This window comes from Arachis stenosperma, chromosome 8 (assembly GCF_014773155.1).
Source record: "Arachis stenosperma cultivar V10309 chromosome 8, arast.V10309.gnm1.PFL2, whole genome shotgun sequence".
In the NCBI taxonomy this organism is placed as follows: Eukaryota; Viridiplantae; Streptophyta; class Magnoliopsida; order Fabales; family Fabaceae; genus Arachis; species Arachis stenosperma.
In genome coordinates, this window is record NC_080384.1 from 47,548,363 (window position 1) to 47,560,121 (window position 11,759).

The following is an 11,759-nucleotide window of genomic DNA, read 5'->3' on the forward strand; positions in this document are numbered from 1 at the left end:
AAAAAAAAAAAAAAAGAAGAATAACGTGGAAGCTGCTTCGAAGAAGAAGAGACACGAATGAGAGAAGGAAAATGCCAAAGGATTGGAAGACAATGCAGTGAGAGGAGTTGCAGACGAAATGTGCAGCAGCACATCAAGACGAATTAGAGGAGAAAGGCGCGGCGAAAGGAGTTGGAGGAGGAGGCCACGATGTGAGAAGTTGGATTTGGGAGGGTGCATGTGCTTTTTTAGCACAATCCTAATTTTCTTAAATTTTAAACTCAGTATTTTAAAAAGTTGACTACTAGATTACGCTTTTTAATTTTCATATTGGACCGGGGCTGGGGTATCACAGGGATATGGGGGTGGCTGGTGTGTAACCAGGTTGTGGTGTCAGGGGGAGTGGGACTCGGACCCTCCGAGTTCAAGCAACAAAACGCACGGTCCGAGTCCAGTTCATGGTCATGAAGTTGGTGAGGGACTCGGACCCTCCGAGTTGGCGTGCGTCACGGACCGTCCGATTTCGGTCTGGGTAGTCGCACGGTCCGAGTCCAGTGCTGTAGTGTACACGTGGCGCTTCCCCCTTGATTCCCTATTCGGTGGGCATCACACACTTAGTAAAGGAGAACCCTGCTCCCTTACCATCCGAATCCCTCCTTCACTCTCACCAACCTTTCTCCCTCAAAACCTTCATCTTCATTTCTCTGAAAGCTTGCATGGTGGAGGAGCATCATTGATGGGGAAAAAATTAAAAATTAAAGATGTTGATCGATCTGAGCTTCATATTATTCACTATCTCAGTGATCCTGATTATGTAAGTATTTTTTGAATTTCTTTTGAATTTTTTTAATTTTTTTATAGTTATAGTTATTAAAAAATAGAATTTCAATATTATGATTGTTGTTAGGATACACAGTTGAAGAATATAAATAGAATGATCATGACTGATTTGTTAGTATTAGTTACATTATTTTAAATTATTTTGAACAGATTAATAATTATGTTTATGATGATGATTAAAATTTATTTTATGATTATATTATTGTTGTTAGTTAGACATGCATTTGAAAAACATAAATGAAATGATTATGACTTGTTTAAAATTATTTTACAGATTAATAATTATATAAATCATGATTAGAAAATTTGTTATGATTATGTAGTTGTTAGAGATATATGTAGTTGAAGAATATAAATAGATAGAATGGTTATGACTAATTTTGAAATATTTGTTAGGTTCTATTTAAATATTTTTTTAAGTATTATTAACTATATATATCATGATAAGAAAATTTGTTATGGTTATGTTGTTGTTGTTCTTTAGTTTTGTGTTTTTGGCTGTAGTAGTAAGTAGAACATAATGTAAATTTTTAATAAATTTATTTAATTGTAGTATAATTATTATTTGTAAGCCAATGGTATTTGAATGAATGTGTTTTTAAGAAATTAAGTGTAACTGTTATCGATTTTGGTTAGATGTTATTATTATTGTGATAAAGTGTTAATGCTGAGTTGATTAGAAAGGTTTTTTTAATTAAGCCATGTTAGATATTTCTTTATGGGAAAATTTAAATAATTTTAAATGTAGTAATTATTATTAGCAAGTTAATTATTAGCGTTGTTAGAATATGAATGATGGCATGTATAGATTTATTAATATTTTGTATTGCAGGGGTAAAAAATTTATAACAAAAGAGTAATTAATTAATGTTCGATATTATTGTGGATGTTGTAAATATTGTTGAGATTTATGATTAGGAATATATGTATTTGTAATGAGTTTCATTAGCAATTCTTAATAATTTGATTAGTAATTTGTTATGTTTTTTTGTAGAAATCAAGAATGTTGACATGTAACCATCCACTTCCTCCGGATCGGTACAACGAAAGGGTGGAGGATCATCTGCGAATTACCGGGTTCTATCATGCATCTCAGATTGGGATAGTGCAGTGTCAGAAAGCATTGGTAAATGCTCTAATTGAACGTTGGCACCCGGAGACACATACGTTCCACCTTCCCATTGGTGAATGTGCTGTGACACTTGAAGATGTAGGTATGATTCTTGGTCTTCCCACAGATGGTCTTCCGGTCACAGGGATGACAATGAGCAGTTATGAAGCGTTGGAGGCGGAGTGTTTGCTTCAATTTGGAGTTGCACCGCGTATGTCTGACTGTAGATCTAGTTGCATAAAACTTACCTGGCTGCGTGATTTAAAAGAAAATTTACAGTTGATTGATGATATCAGTATACAGAGGTATGTGAGGTGCCATATTATGTTGTTGATCGGGACGATCTTGTTTGGGGATAAGTCTGGGGCAGGAGTGCATTGGAAATTTCTACCCTTGCTACGTGATTTTGGTAGTATTGGTCAGTATAGTTGGGGAGCGGCATGCCTGGCACATCTCTACAGGGCATTATGCCGGGCATCCCGTTTTAACTGCAAGGAAATAGATGGTCCACTAACACTTCTACTCTGTTGGGCTTGGATCAGGATGCCGTACCTATCGCCGCTACCTAGGGAACCTCGAAGTTTTCCACTAGCAAACAGGTAATAATTTGTTAGTTATGTACCCGTATGTTGATATTTATGATTCATTTAATGGTAGCTGAGGTAATTGAATATATCTTCATAGGTGGCGGAACTGGGAGCGTGGTGACCGACGATTTAGATACTTGAAGTTAGCTCACTTTAGGAAGTCATTTGATGAACTTCAGGAAGGGCAGGTATGTTTCAATGAAAGTAGTATTAGTTTTATGTTTAGGGTCTGAGACATAATTATACAGCATTGTCTTTGTAATTGGCTTTGTGGACTGTTATGTTGAGGTTCCTTTATTTTTTCCAGTTTGTTTGGGTTGCTTATGCTGTGGATCGGGTGGATCCGAACATCATTCCTCCTGAAATCTACATGCAGTCGGTGGTTTGGAGTGCTACAGTTCCGTTGGTATCATTTGAATGTGTCGAGTGGCATGCTACCGATAGATTTAGGCGACAGTTTGGTTTGGTTCAGGGACTACCAAGTCAGGAGCGGAATCTAGAGAAGGCGCATGGAGAAACCCTGAAGGGTCCCAAGAATCTTAATTGGGCCACGGAAGAGAGTCATTCAAAATGGGTGATGCATTGGTCAAACAGGTATAACTACATTCTATCTGAGCTTCCGATGCCTTCACATGATCTACTAGATAGTTACATGCATTGGTACCGATCAAAATATGGGGACCACTTGAACTTGTCAAATCTTGTGGGTCAAGATAATGAAGAAGGTGATCAGGATATGGAGGAAGGTGATCAGGATTTGGATGAGGATAATCAGGATACCGATGAGGGTAGTCAGGAGATGGATGCTGACAATCAAGTAGAAGAGCCACTTTCGCCTCATATATTACCTCCAACACCAATTCCACAAGAACAACCTCAGTCCTCAAGCCATTATGTACCTCAGACACAGTTCCCGCCATCAGTTCCAATCAGTCAACAATATTGGGGTACCTCACAATTTGAACCAGGAGAAGGAGGTTCCTTTAGCCAGTTGCTTGGGTTGATGTCTGCAGATGCTGGACTACCACCATATGGCCAACAGCCTGACCTCATGGCTGGTAGGTATTCATTGGATGCGAGGTATCCGGGCCATACATCATCGGTTGCTTCTGGGGGGTTTGTGTCGGTTGACTCTAGTAGGAGTGATGACGGACGCGGAGCTTTTTTTAGTCAGAATCCTAACCGTGTATCCATGGGACTCATTGAAGAAGATGCTAATGCACTCGAGAGGGAGACAGATGCGTATCTAGTAGATGACCCGGATGACGAGGAGGATCAAGATGACGATGAAATAGAGGAGTTTGACGAGGATGAAGAATCTCGTAATGATGGTATTATGTTTTGTATTCTACTTTACATGTTGCATTACTTTTTTATTTTTTTGTTCATAACTGGCATCTATTTTTTACCTTTACTAAATCTTATGTGGTTTATGTCTTGCTGTGATTACCTGCTGCGCATAATTTAATTGTTTTTTATAATTTCTATACAGGTCATGCACGCACTCCGGATGAAACCTCCAAAGGTTACAATCTGAGGATTGATCCACCACGTCGCAGTGCTAGTCGCTACACTCCATCTGTCTTCAAAAAGGCGGCCAAGAAATGCAAGAATTTAGTCAAGGATGTGAAGTGGGCCATGAGAAAGTAGTTGTCTTGTAACGTATTTATTTAAGTAGTAATCACGTGGACCATGTTGTATTTATGTAGTATGTTGACAGTATTTATGTTGTATGTTTAAAGTAGCTATATTGTATGTTGAGAGTATCTATGTTGTATGTTTAGAGTAGTTATGCACTATTCAGGTATTGTTTTTATTTGAGTACGCATTACGGTACAGGTGTTGCATACGTACGCATTATTGTTGTTCATTCATACAATCAGGTTGAACCGGAAATGCCGGTTCATTTATACATTCAGATTGCACCTGAAAGGCCGGGTCATTCATAAAATCAGATTGCACAGGACAGGTCGGTAAATTTTGAAGAACCGGTTGAACCGGACCGGCCGGTTCATTTTATACAACCCTATTGAACCGGACCGGCCGGTTCATTTACACAATGCGATTGAAACATCAGAATACATAAACCGTTTTAACATAAAAACATCAGCTTGAACCGTTTTAACATAAACCGTATTAACATTAGAATACATAAACCGTTGTAACATAAAAACATCAGAAAAGCATTACATAATGTTCCACATATCAAGTCAAGTCATCTCAAAAAGACAACCCATGACATAATACTGACGTTCTACACCTACCACAATGTGAACCTACGGAGCATCTCCGTCGACAGTTCTGCCAGCTGACTGACGGCATCTACTACGACTGTGTCCCTCAGCTCCACATAGCGTACATCGCCTAGGACGACGTAACATTCGCGTGTCCATCTCATTCAAGAAACGCGTCATCCTGGGGCGCCCTTTCGAGACACGTCTCAGATACGGATTCGGTACGTAGCGAGGACCGTTGTACGCAGGCCACGTCGTCGGGTTACCTAGTGGCCTAAATCTTGCTCGGTACACCCGCCGAACTTGGTCCATCTTATACACATCATGCACATATAGCTTCCAATCCAGTCGCTGGTTCGCACAACATGCGAACACATGTCTGCAGGGGATCCGGTCCACCTGGAACTCACCACAGTCACATCGAAGGGCGCGTAGATCGACTGCAAACTCCAATCCGCTTGGCATCTCACGCACCTCGAAGACTTCATTCTGCCGGTCAAAGCAACTGACCTGTATGTTTCCTGATGCAAGTTGGTTTGCATGCAACTTCGATGTCACGACTTCGGAGAACACATGGCCAGCATTAATCCGCGCTTCTGCCTCTGATCTTTTTCTGGTGAAGAGCTCGTTTAGCCTGTAGAATGTTGCCTTGACAAGAGCAGTAATAGGAAGATTGCGTGCACCCTTCAACACTGAATTGATGCATTCCACTAGATTCGTTGTCATGTGACCCCATCGGTATCCACCATCAAACGCCAATGCGTACTGTTCGCGAGGAATTCGGTTTAACCAGTTGGTATACGCCTCCCCCCGTTCCCGTAATCGCTGGTAACGCACTTCATACTCCCGCACCGTCCTGGAATATCCTAGAGGAAAGCAAAAAAAAAAAAATAAAACTAAAAAACAAATATTAATATTTAACTACTGTTAATAAGTTACTTAAATTTAGTAAATTATTACCAATGTTGACGACCAATTTTTGGAGGTACGGTGCCTTGAATTTCCACAGAAAATTCGACTCTATATGCCTGATGCAGAACATATGAAAAGCTCTAGGAGGTGACCAGGCTCCGTTACTCCGTTCCACAGCTGCATTGATGGATTCGTGTCGGTCGGATATGAGTCCGACACCATCCCGAGTGACAACATGTTGACGCAAGTTACTAAGGAAAAAGTGCCACGCATCAGAAGTCTCTCCCTCGACAATAGCAAACGCAATTGGGACGATGTTGTTGTTGCCATCCTGTGAAACTGCGACTAGGAGACAACCCTTATACTTCCCGTACAAGTGAGTCCCATCCACCTGGACAACTGGCTTACAATGTCTGAATGCCCTGATACAGGGGTAATAACTCCAAAATACTCTATGCAGTACCCGAATATTACCAACCAAGTCATCGCCTTGGTATGCAGGCATAGTCTCAAAATGGACAACAGCTGATGGCTCCTTATGACACATGGCCTGAAACCATATAGGCAACGCTTCGTACGATGCCTCCCAACCTCCAAATATTTTTTCTATTGCCCTTTGCTTAGCCAACCATGCTTTCCGATAGCTAACAGTATAGTTAAACTTCGATTGCACTTCTGCTATAACGGACTTTACCTTTAAGGAGGGATCAGCCTCAACCAATGGCTTTATTGCTTCTGCAATTGTGATGGAGTCCAGCTTCGCATGATCCTGTGAAATGGTGGCTCTGGTACAAGTGTGACTACCATTATACCTCCTTATAACCCAACAATACTTCCTGCTGATCAGACTAACCCTGATAAGCCAATCACACCCTGACCCATACTGTGTACACTTGGCATAAAATGTCAAAGGCTCAGACTCATACACCCGGTAATCTACGCTTCGTCGTATGGTATACTCTTTTATTGCCTTAATAACAGCTTCCCGGGAACTAAACTCCATCCCAACAGCAAATTCACCATCTGCGACAAAAGGAACTTCTGCCAGGACACCAAGCATGGAAAAAATTTCAATAAATACATATATATTTCAAAACCGTACTAAATCAATATTAACTGCATCAAGTATGACATAAATCCCACCCTAACGTAAATAATAATAAAATATTAAATTCTATGTTCTATATTCGTTTAAAATAACGTTATATGTTTCAAACATTACTGAACACATATGTTGACTTTTATTTTTTTAAATTCCTACTATTTTTTAATTTTTTTTTAACATAGGATCAGCTCAACCGGTTCAATGTCTAACACATACATGACATCAACGCATGCGTAAATAATGGGTAATAAATAATAATTCATTCATAAATAATTCAAAAAATAAATAAAAAAAAATAATTTTTTATTAACGTACCTGCAGTCATATATTCCGGAAACTCCGGAACATGCATGGCTTCCAAGTCCAGAACTCGCATGAATGAAGGCTCCCCAAACGGCATATCGTTTGCGAGTGCATCTGCCACCTCTGTCACATCTGGATCCATATTTCCCTCACCATGATCGTCATCTCCATCTGCACCAACACATTCGTAGTTGCTTTCGAACTCTTCTTCACTGTCACTATTATAATCTTCCCGTAGAATATTTCGGTCTGCCTCAGATTGTTCAAACTCAACATACAACTCGATAAACGAGATCTGCGCCCGGTTTTCAATATACATTGAAAACATCTCCTGCATGCTCGCTTCGTCCGTCACATATCTTGTTTGAAATTGGACAAACCCACCAAATACCGGTACGGGATATCTATATAGAACACAGGATATTTTTTTTGCCCTCTCAGAATCAATCTTTTCACAGATCAAACCTTTCAGTTCTTCAAAGGAAATGATAAAAGGAATAACAACATCTATTGGATTTTCACAAATAAATTTTACCCCTTCAGATGTTTCTAATAAAATTTGACCAAAATAATACACCTTTATTAGTACTCTATCACTCATTTCTCCTACTCACAAAAAAAAAAAAATATATAACACTAACTACACACTCCTTTGATTTTGAACAACCATATAAGAGATCCAGAAGAAGGAAACAGAGGAACGAATCGGCGCATAAGAAGGGGAAGAAGAAGGGTAACCTAACGCTAACTCGTTGCACACTTTTATATACACTCTATACTCAACTCGGACCATCCGACTAGGTTAACTTCATTTAAAAATATACTAAGCAACCAAATCGGACCATGCGTGTTCATAAACCGGTTCTGCCATCCCCAGCCAAAACGGACGGTCCGAATCCACTCCATGCACGCAACTCGGACCGTGCGTGTTGTCCTTCCCCTATGCCATCTCGCAGGGTCCGATTCCCCCCCCCCCAACTCGGACCGTGCGTCTTCCGGTTTACCATAGCCACGAACAGAGAACTCGGACCGTCCGAGTCCTCCTCCAAAAACCTGCCAAAATTCTGCCCCACATCCATGTCTAACCCACCTTAACTCCATATCCATGAAAAGCTCACATACAAGCTCCATATCCAAAAAATTGACCCACTAGATTAATCAGTTGGCTAGATATAAATTTGGTTATTTATACTTTCTCATCAAATAAAAGATAAATTATTAGTTTGGTCCTCCAATATTTGAACCAAATTCTAATTTTGTCCCTAACTTTTTAAATGTCTTATTTTTATTCCAAACAATTTTAAATAGATTTAATATTGTCCTATTATTAAATTTAACACGAATTATTAAGAGAATAATTGACTAGGTGCTAACGACTTTATTATCAAATATCTTCTTCCATATATTAGAAAAATATAACAAAACCTTCTTGTCGATCTCCTTTGTGTAAAAAAATTTCAAATTGTATCAATCAATCAACAATCTATAATCAAAAGAAAAATTTTATGTTAGTGATCATTAGTGGATTAATTTTATTTATGTACCGAAATCAAATACATTATTGACTCTTCAATATGCTAATTATTTATGTCAAGTTTAATTATGGGACAACACTGAACACACACGTTTAAAATTTTTTGAGACTGAAATAAAAAATTTAAAATTTTTTGACATTAAAATAAGATGTTTAAAATGTTAGATATCAAATTAATACTTGATCCAAATATTAAAGACTAAAATATTATTTTATCCTAAAATAAATTAATTGTTTAGATTGGATTGAATTATATATCATCCGAATTTCAAGGTCTATCGTAAAGTGTTCTACCAAGGTCTATGTTTAAATAAATAAAAGCTCACAAAAATTGGTTAAATGGTGCTTTGAAATTATTTTAGATCTGAAACAAAAAAATTAAAAGTTTTTTAGTCTTTAGACTTATATACAGCAAAATGTGTTAGTATGTAGGTTTTGAAAACTTTGTTTTTGAAATTCTTTAAAATAGATCTTGAGATACCTTGACTTTTGTTAAACAGCTTTTGAAATCTTACCAAGCTTCAGAAAAGTTTTAGAATGCTTTTTAAGATATCTTACATTAAACTAGAAAAGTGAAACACTAACTTGTAAAATAATAAACTTTAAATGAAAAAAGATAAGAGTTCGAAAATTATATACAAACCATATATATAAATTTGAGGGTAAGTTACTTAAATAAATAGAATAGAGAAAACGTTTACCCAAATGTGCAAAACTGATTCTTGTTACCTATATGTGCAAAAAGCCATTTCTATGTAATCCGTGGCAACCCACCACGGTTTCAAAACGACAAAACGTGCATAAACCGTGACAGGTCCTAGCGGATTATGGCCAAGAGATGGCGTGCATAAACCGTGGAGAGTCACCACGGTTTATGAAGAAACTTGTTTGCACATAAAACCTTGTGGGTCACCACGGTTTATGTATGGTAAATAATGGCCAAAAAACCTTGTTAATTTTATGTCCAATAAAAAATGAATTTATTAGCACAATAAATTTATTAGCAGAATCTTAAATTATGTCTTATCAACAACAGCTTTTTATAATAGAAAGAGTACAATAAAAAAAATCAGATAATACTAAGAAAATGGTTTTTATAGTGCTTAAAAAATTGATGTCTATTTACTAAAAAATAAAAAATTAATATTTAATTTAAAATGATGAAATTTAATAAATTTAAAATATTTAAAATTTGTTATGTAAAATAAATTAGAAAAAAATTAGACTCCAATAATAAACACCATGAAATTTTTAGATTTTTTCTATTATAAAATAAAAAAAATATTTTTAAAAATAAATTACACTAACATTAATGTTTGGAATCTGTGTTTTTATTTTTTATTTTGAGTTTTTTTGAAGTTTTCAAAATCTTAGGCGAACTTATAAAAACTACTCAAAAGTTCGTTTAAGCTTAAGGTGACCTCTCTCATTATATTCATCTTTATTTTTTCATTTATAAAATAAAGATTTATTACACTATAACATATTAATGAGTAAAATAAAATAATTACTTGTTAATATTGGTATATTAATATTCATTAACATGCTTATTGATTAAATCTTTTATATAGATTTAATAAATTCACATATAAGTGTATATTGATACATTAGTATTTGTTAAATTTAAAATAAAAAATATTTATTATATTATAAGAATATTAATGAATACTCTAAAAAATATTAATAAGTAATTATTTTATTATGTTCATTAATATTTTTTATAGTATAATAAATATTTAAATATAGTGTAAAATGAAAAATAGGGATAAACATAATGAAAAACTAATTGATAATACATGTAAAAATTTTATAGTATATATTAGTCAATAATACATAAAGAGAACGAAAAAAATTTATTATAAATATTCAATAGAAATAGATGATTTTTTTTTCTTTATAAAATGTACTATATAGTGTGTATTTATTAGGCGCCTTTGTTTTCAACAACAAAATAGGATAAGACACTGATGGATAGAGACACAAAATTTTGTGTTCTTGTAATTCTGCTTGGTGATAAACTAGAACAAATTATGAAAATCTAATTTATTCTCATTTTTTTCATTAAAAAAATTTGAGATGAAAAATATAATAATAAAAAATATAATTATAAAAAATTAACAAGAATAATAAAAAAAAATAAAAAATAAGTTGTGTCTCTTGGACATAAAATTAACAAGGTTTTCTGGCCATTATTTACCACACATAAACCGTGGTGACCCACAAGGTTTTATGTGCAAACAAGTTTCTTCATAAACCGTGGTGACTCTCCACGGTTTATGCACGCCATCTCTCTTTAGTAAACCGTGGTGACCTACCACGGTTTACACTCTATATCTTTTGGCCATAATCCGCTAGGACCTGCCACGGTTTATGCACGTTTTGAAACCGTGGTAGGTTGCCACGGATTACATAGAAATGACTTTTTGCACATGCAGGTAACAAGAATCAGTTTTGCACATTTGGGTAAACGTTTTCTCTATTCTATTTATTTAAGTAAATTGCCCTAAATTTGACTTAAAATAGCTATGTCCAGCGTTCAAACAAACTCAAGAGTTTCACTATTAGAATAATTAATTATATAAGAGATATTGTTTTCCAAAACTTCTGAACCTAAACATTGATTTATGTTGGGATAAGTATGGTTTTGGTCCCTAAAGTTTTCAGTTAGAATCGAATTCATTTCTCTTCTAATTTTCGATTTAGAATCGTCCTTAACGTTTTTTTTCGTATTAAAATCGTCATTTTTAATAAATTTTTTTGTTTTATTCATAAACTATCCCTATTCCTATTTTAATAATAAAAATTATAAAATAAAAAAAAACGCGTAAAAACGCGTTTAGGGGGTGGGAAAAGAAAAGGGTATACGACGGGGGAAGGGAGGGGAGGGGGACGGCGCCGGGGAGCCTCCGTCGTCGCCGCCGCCTCCTCCAGAACTCTGATGATGATGACGATGAAGGGGGAAGGGAAGCCGCCATCCCGCCGCCACCTTGCCGCCCTCCGGCACCGCACCGCACCGCACCACCGCACCACCACCACTTTCTTCTTCTTCTTCTTCTACTCTCCTCGCCTCCACCACATGAGGAACCACCGTCCGCCGCTGTCTCTGCCTTCTACATCTGCTTCTTTGTGCTTTGAATTTCTGAAGAACCACCAT

At 36.4% G+C, this 11,759-nt stretch overlaps 2 protein-coding genes across 2 annotated transcripts; one reads left to right on the forward strand and one right to left on the reverse strand.

Moving 5' to 3' along the window:
- The first annotated feature begins 118 nt into the window (after positions 1 to 118).
- On the forward strand, positions 119 to 3,735 carry LOC130946089 (serine/threonine-protein phosphatase 7 long form homolog). The gene is made up of 6 exons (XM_057874771.1): positions 119 to 213; positions 364 to 793; positions 1,814 to 2,529; positions 2,615 to 2,705; positions 2,825 to 3,633; positions 3,726 to 3,735. Exons 1-6 carry the CDS (start codon positions 119 to 121, stop codon positions 3,733 to 3,735), a joined length of 2,151 nt encoding a protein of 716 aa, XP_057730754.1.
- Positions 3,736 to 4,793: 1,058 nt separating this feature from the next.
- Positions 4,794 to 11,759, reverse strand: LOC130946090 (uncharacterized). The gene is made up of 4 exons (XM_057874773.1): positions 11,471 to 11,759; positions 7,084 to 7,677; positions 5,712 to 6,704; positions 4,794 to 5,617 (listed from the first exon to the last, which is right to left on the reverse strand). Exons 1-4 carry the CDS (start codon positions 11,757 to 11,759, stop codon positions 4,794 to 4,796), a joined length of 2,700 nt encoding a protein of 899 aa, XP_057730756.1.

Excerpts from the sequence above, each read along its gene's own strand:
- LOC130946089 (XM_057874771.1), top strand. The coding sequence starts at position 119 with ATGTGCAGCAGCACATCAAGACGAATTAGAGGAGAAAGGCGCGGCGAA. Across the intron at positions 794-1,813 it reads ATCTCAGTGATCCTGATTAT|AAATCAAGAATGTTGACATG; the intron begins GTAAGTATTTTT and ends GTTTTTTTGTAG. Across the intron at positions 2,530-2,614 it reads AGTTTTCCACTAGCAAACAG|GTGGCGGAACTGGGAGCGTG; the intron begins GTAATAATTTGT and ends ATATCTTCATAG.
- LOC130946090 (XM_057874773.1), bottom strand. The coding sequence starts at position 11,759 with ATGGTGGTTCTTCAGAAATTCAAAGCACAAAGAAGCAGATGTAGAAGG. Across the intron at positions 7,678-11,470 it reads CTCCCCTCCCTTCCCCCGTC|GAGAAATGAGTGATAGAGTA; the intron begins GTATACCCTTTT and ends TTTTGTGAGTAG. Across the intron at positions 5,618-5,711 it reads AAAATTGGTCGTCAACATTG|GATATTCCAGGACGGTGCGG; the intron begins GTAATAATTTAC and ends GCTTTCCTCTAG.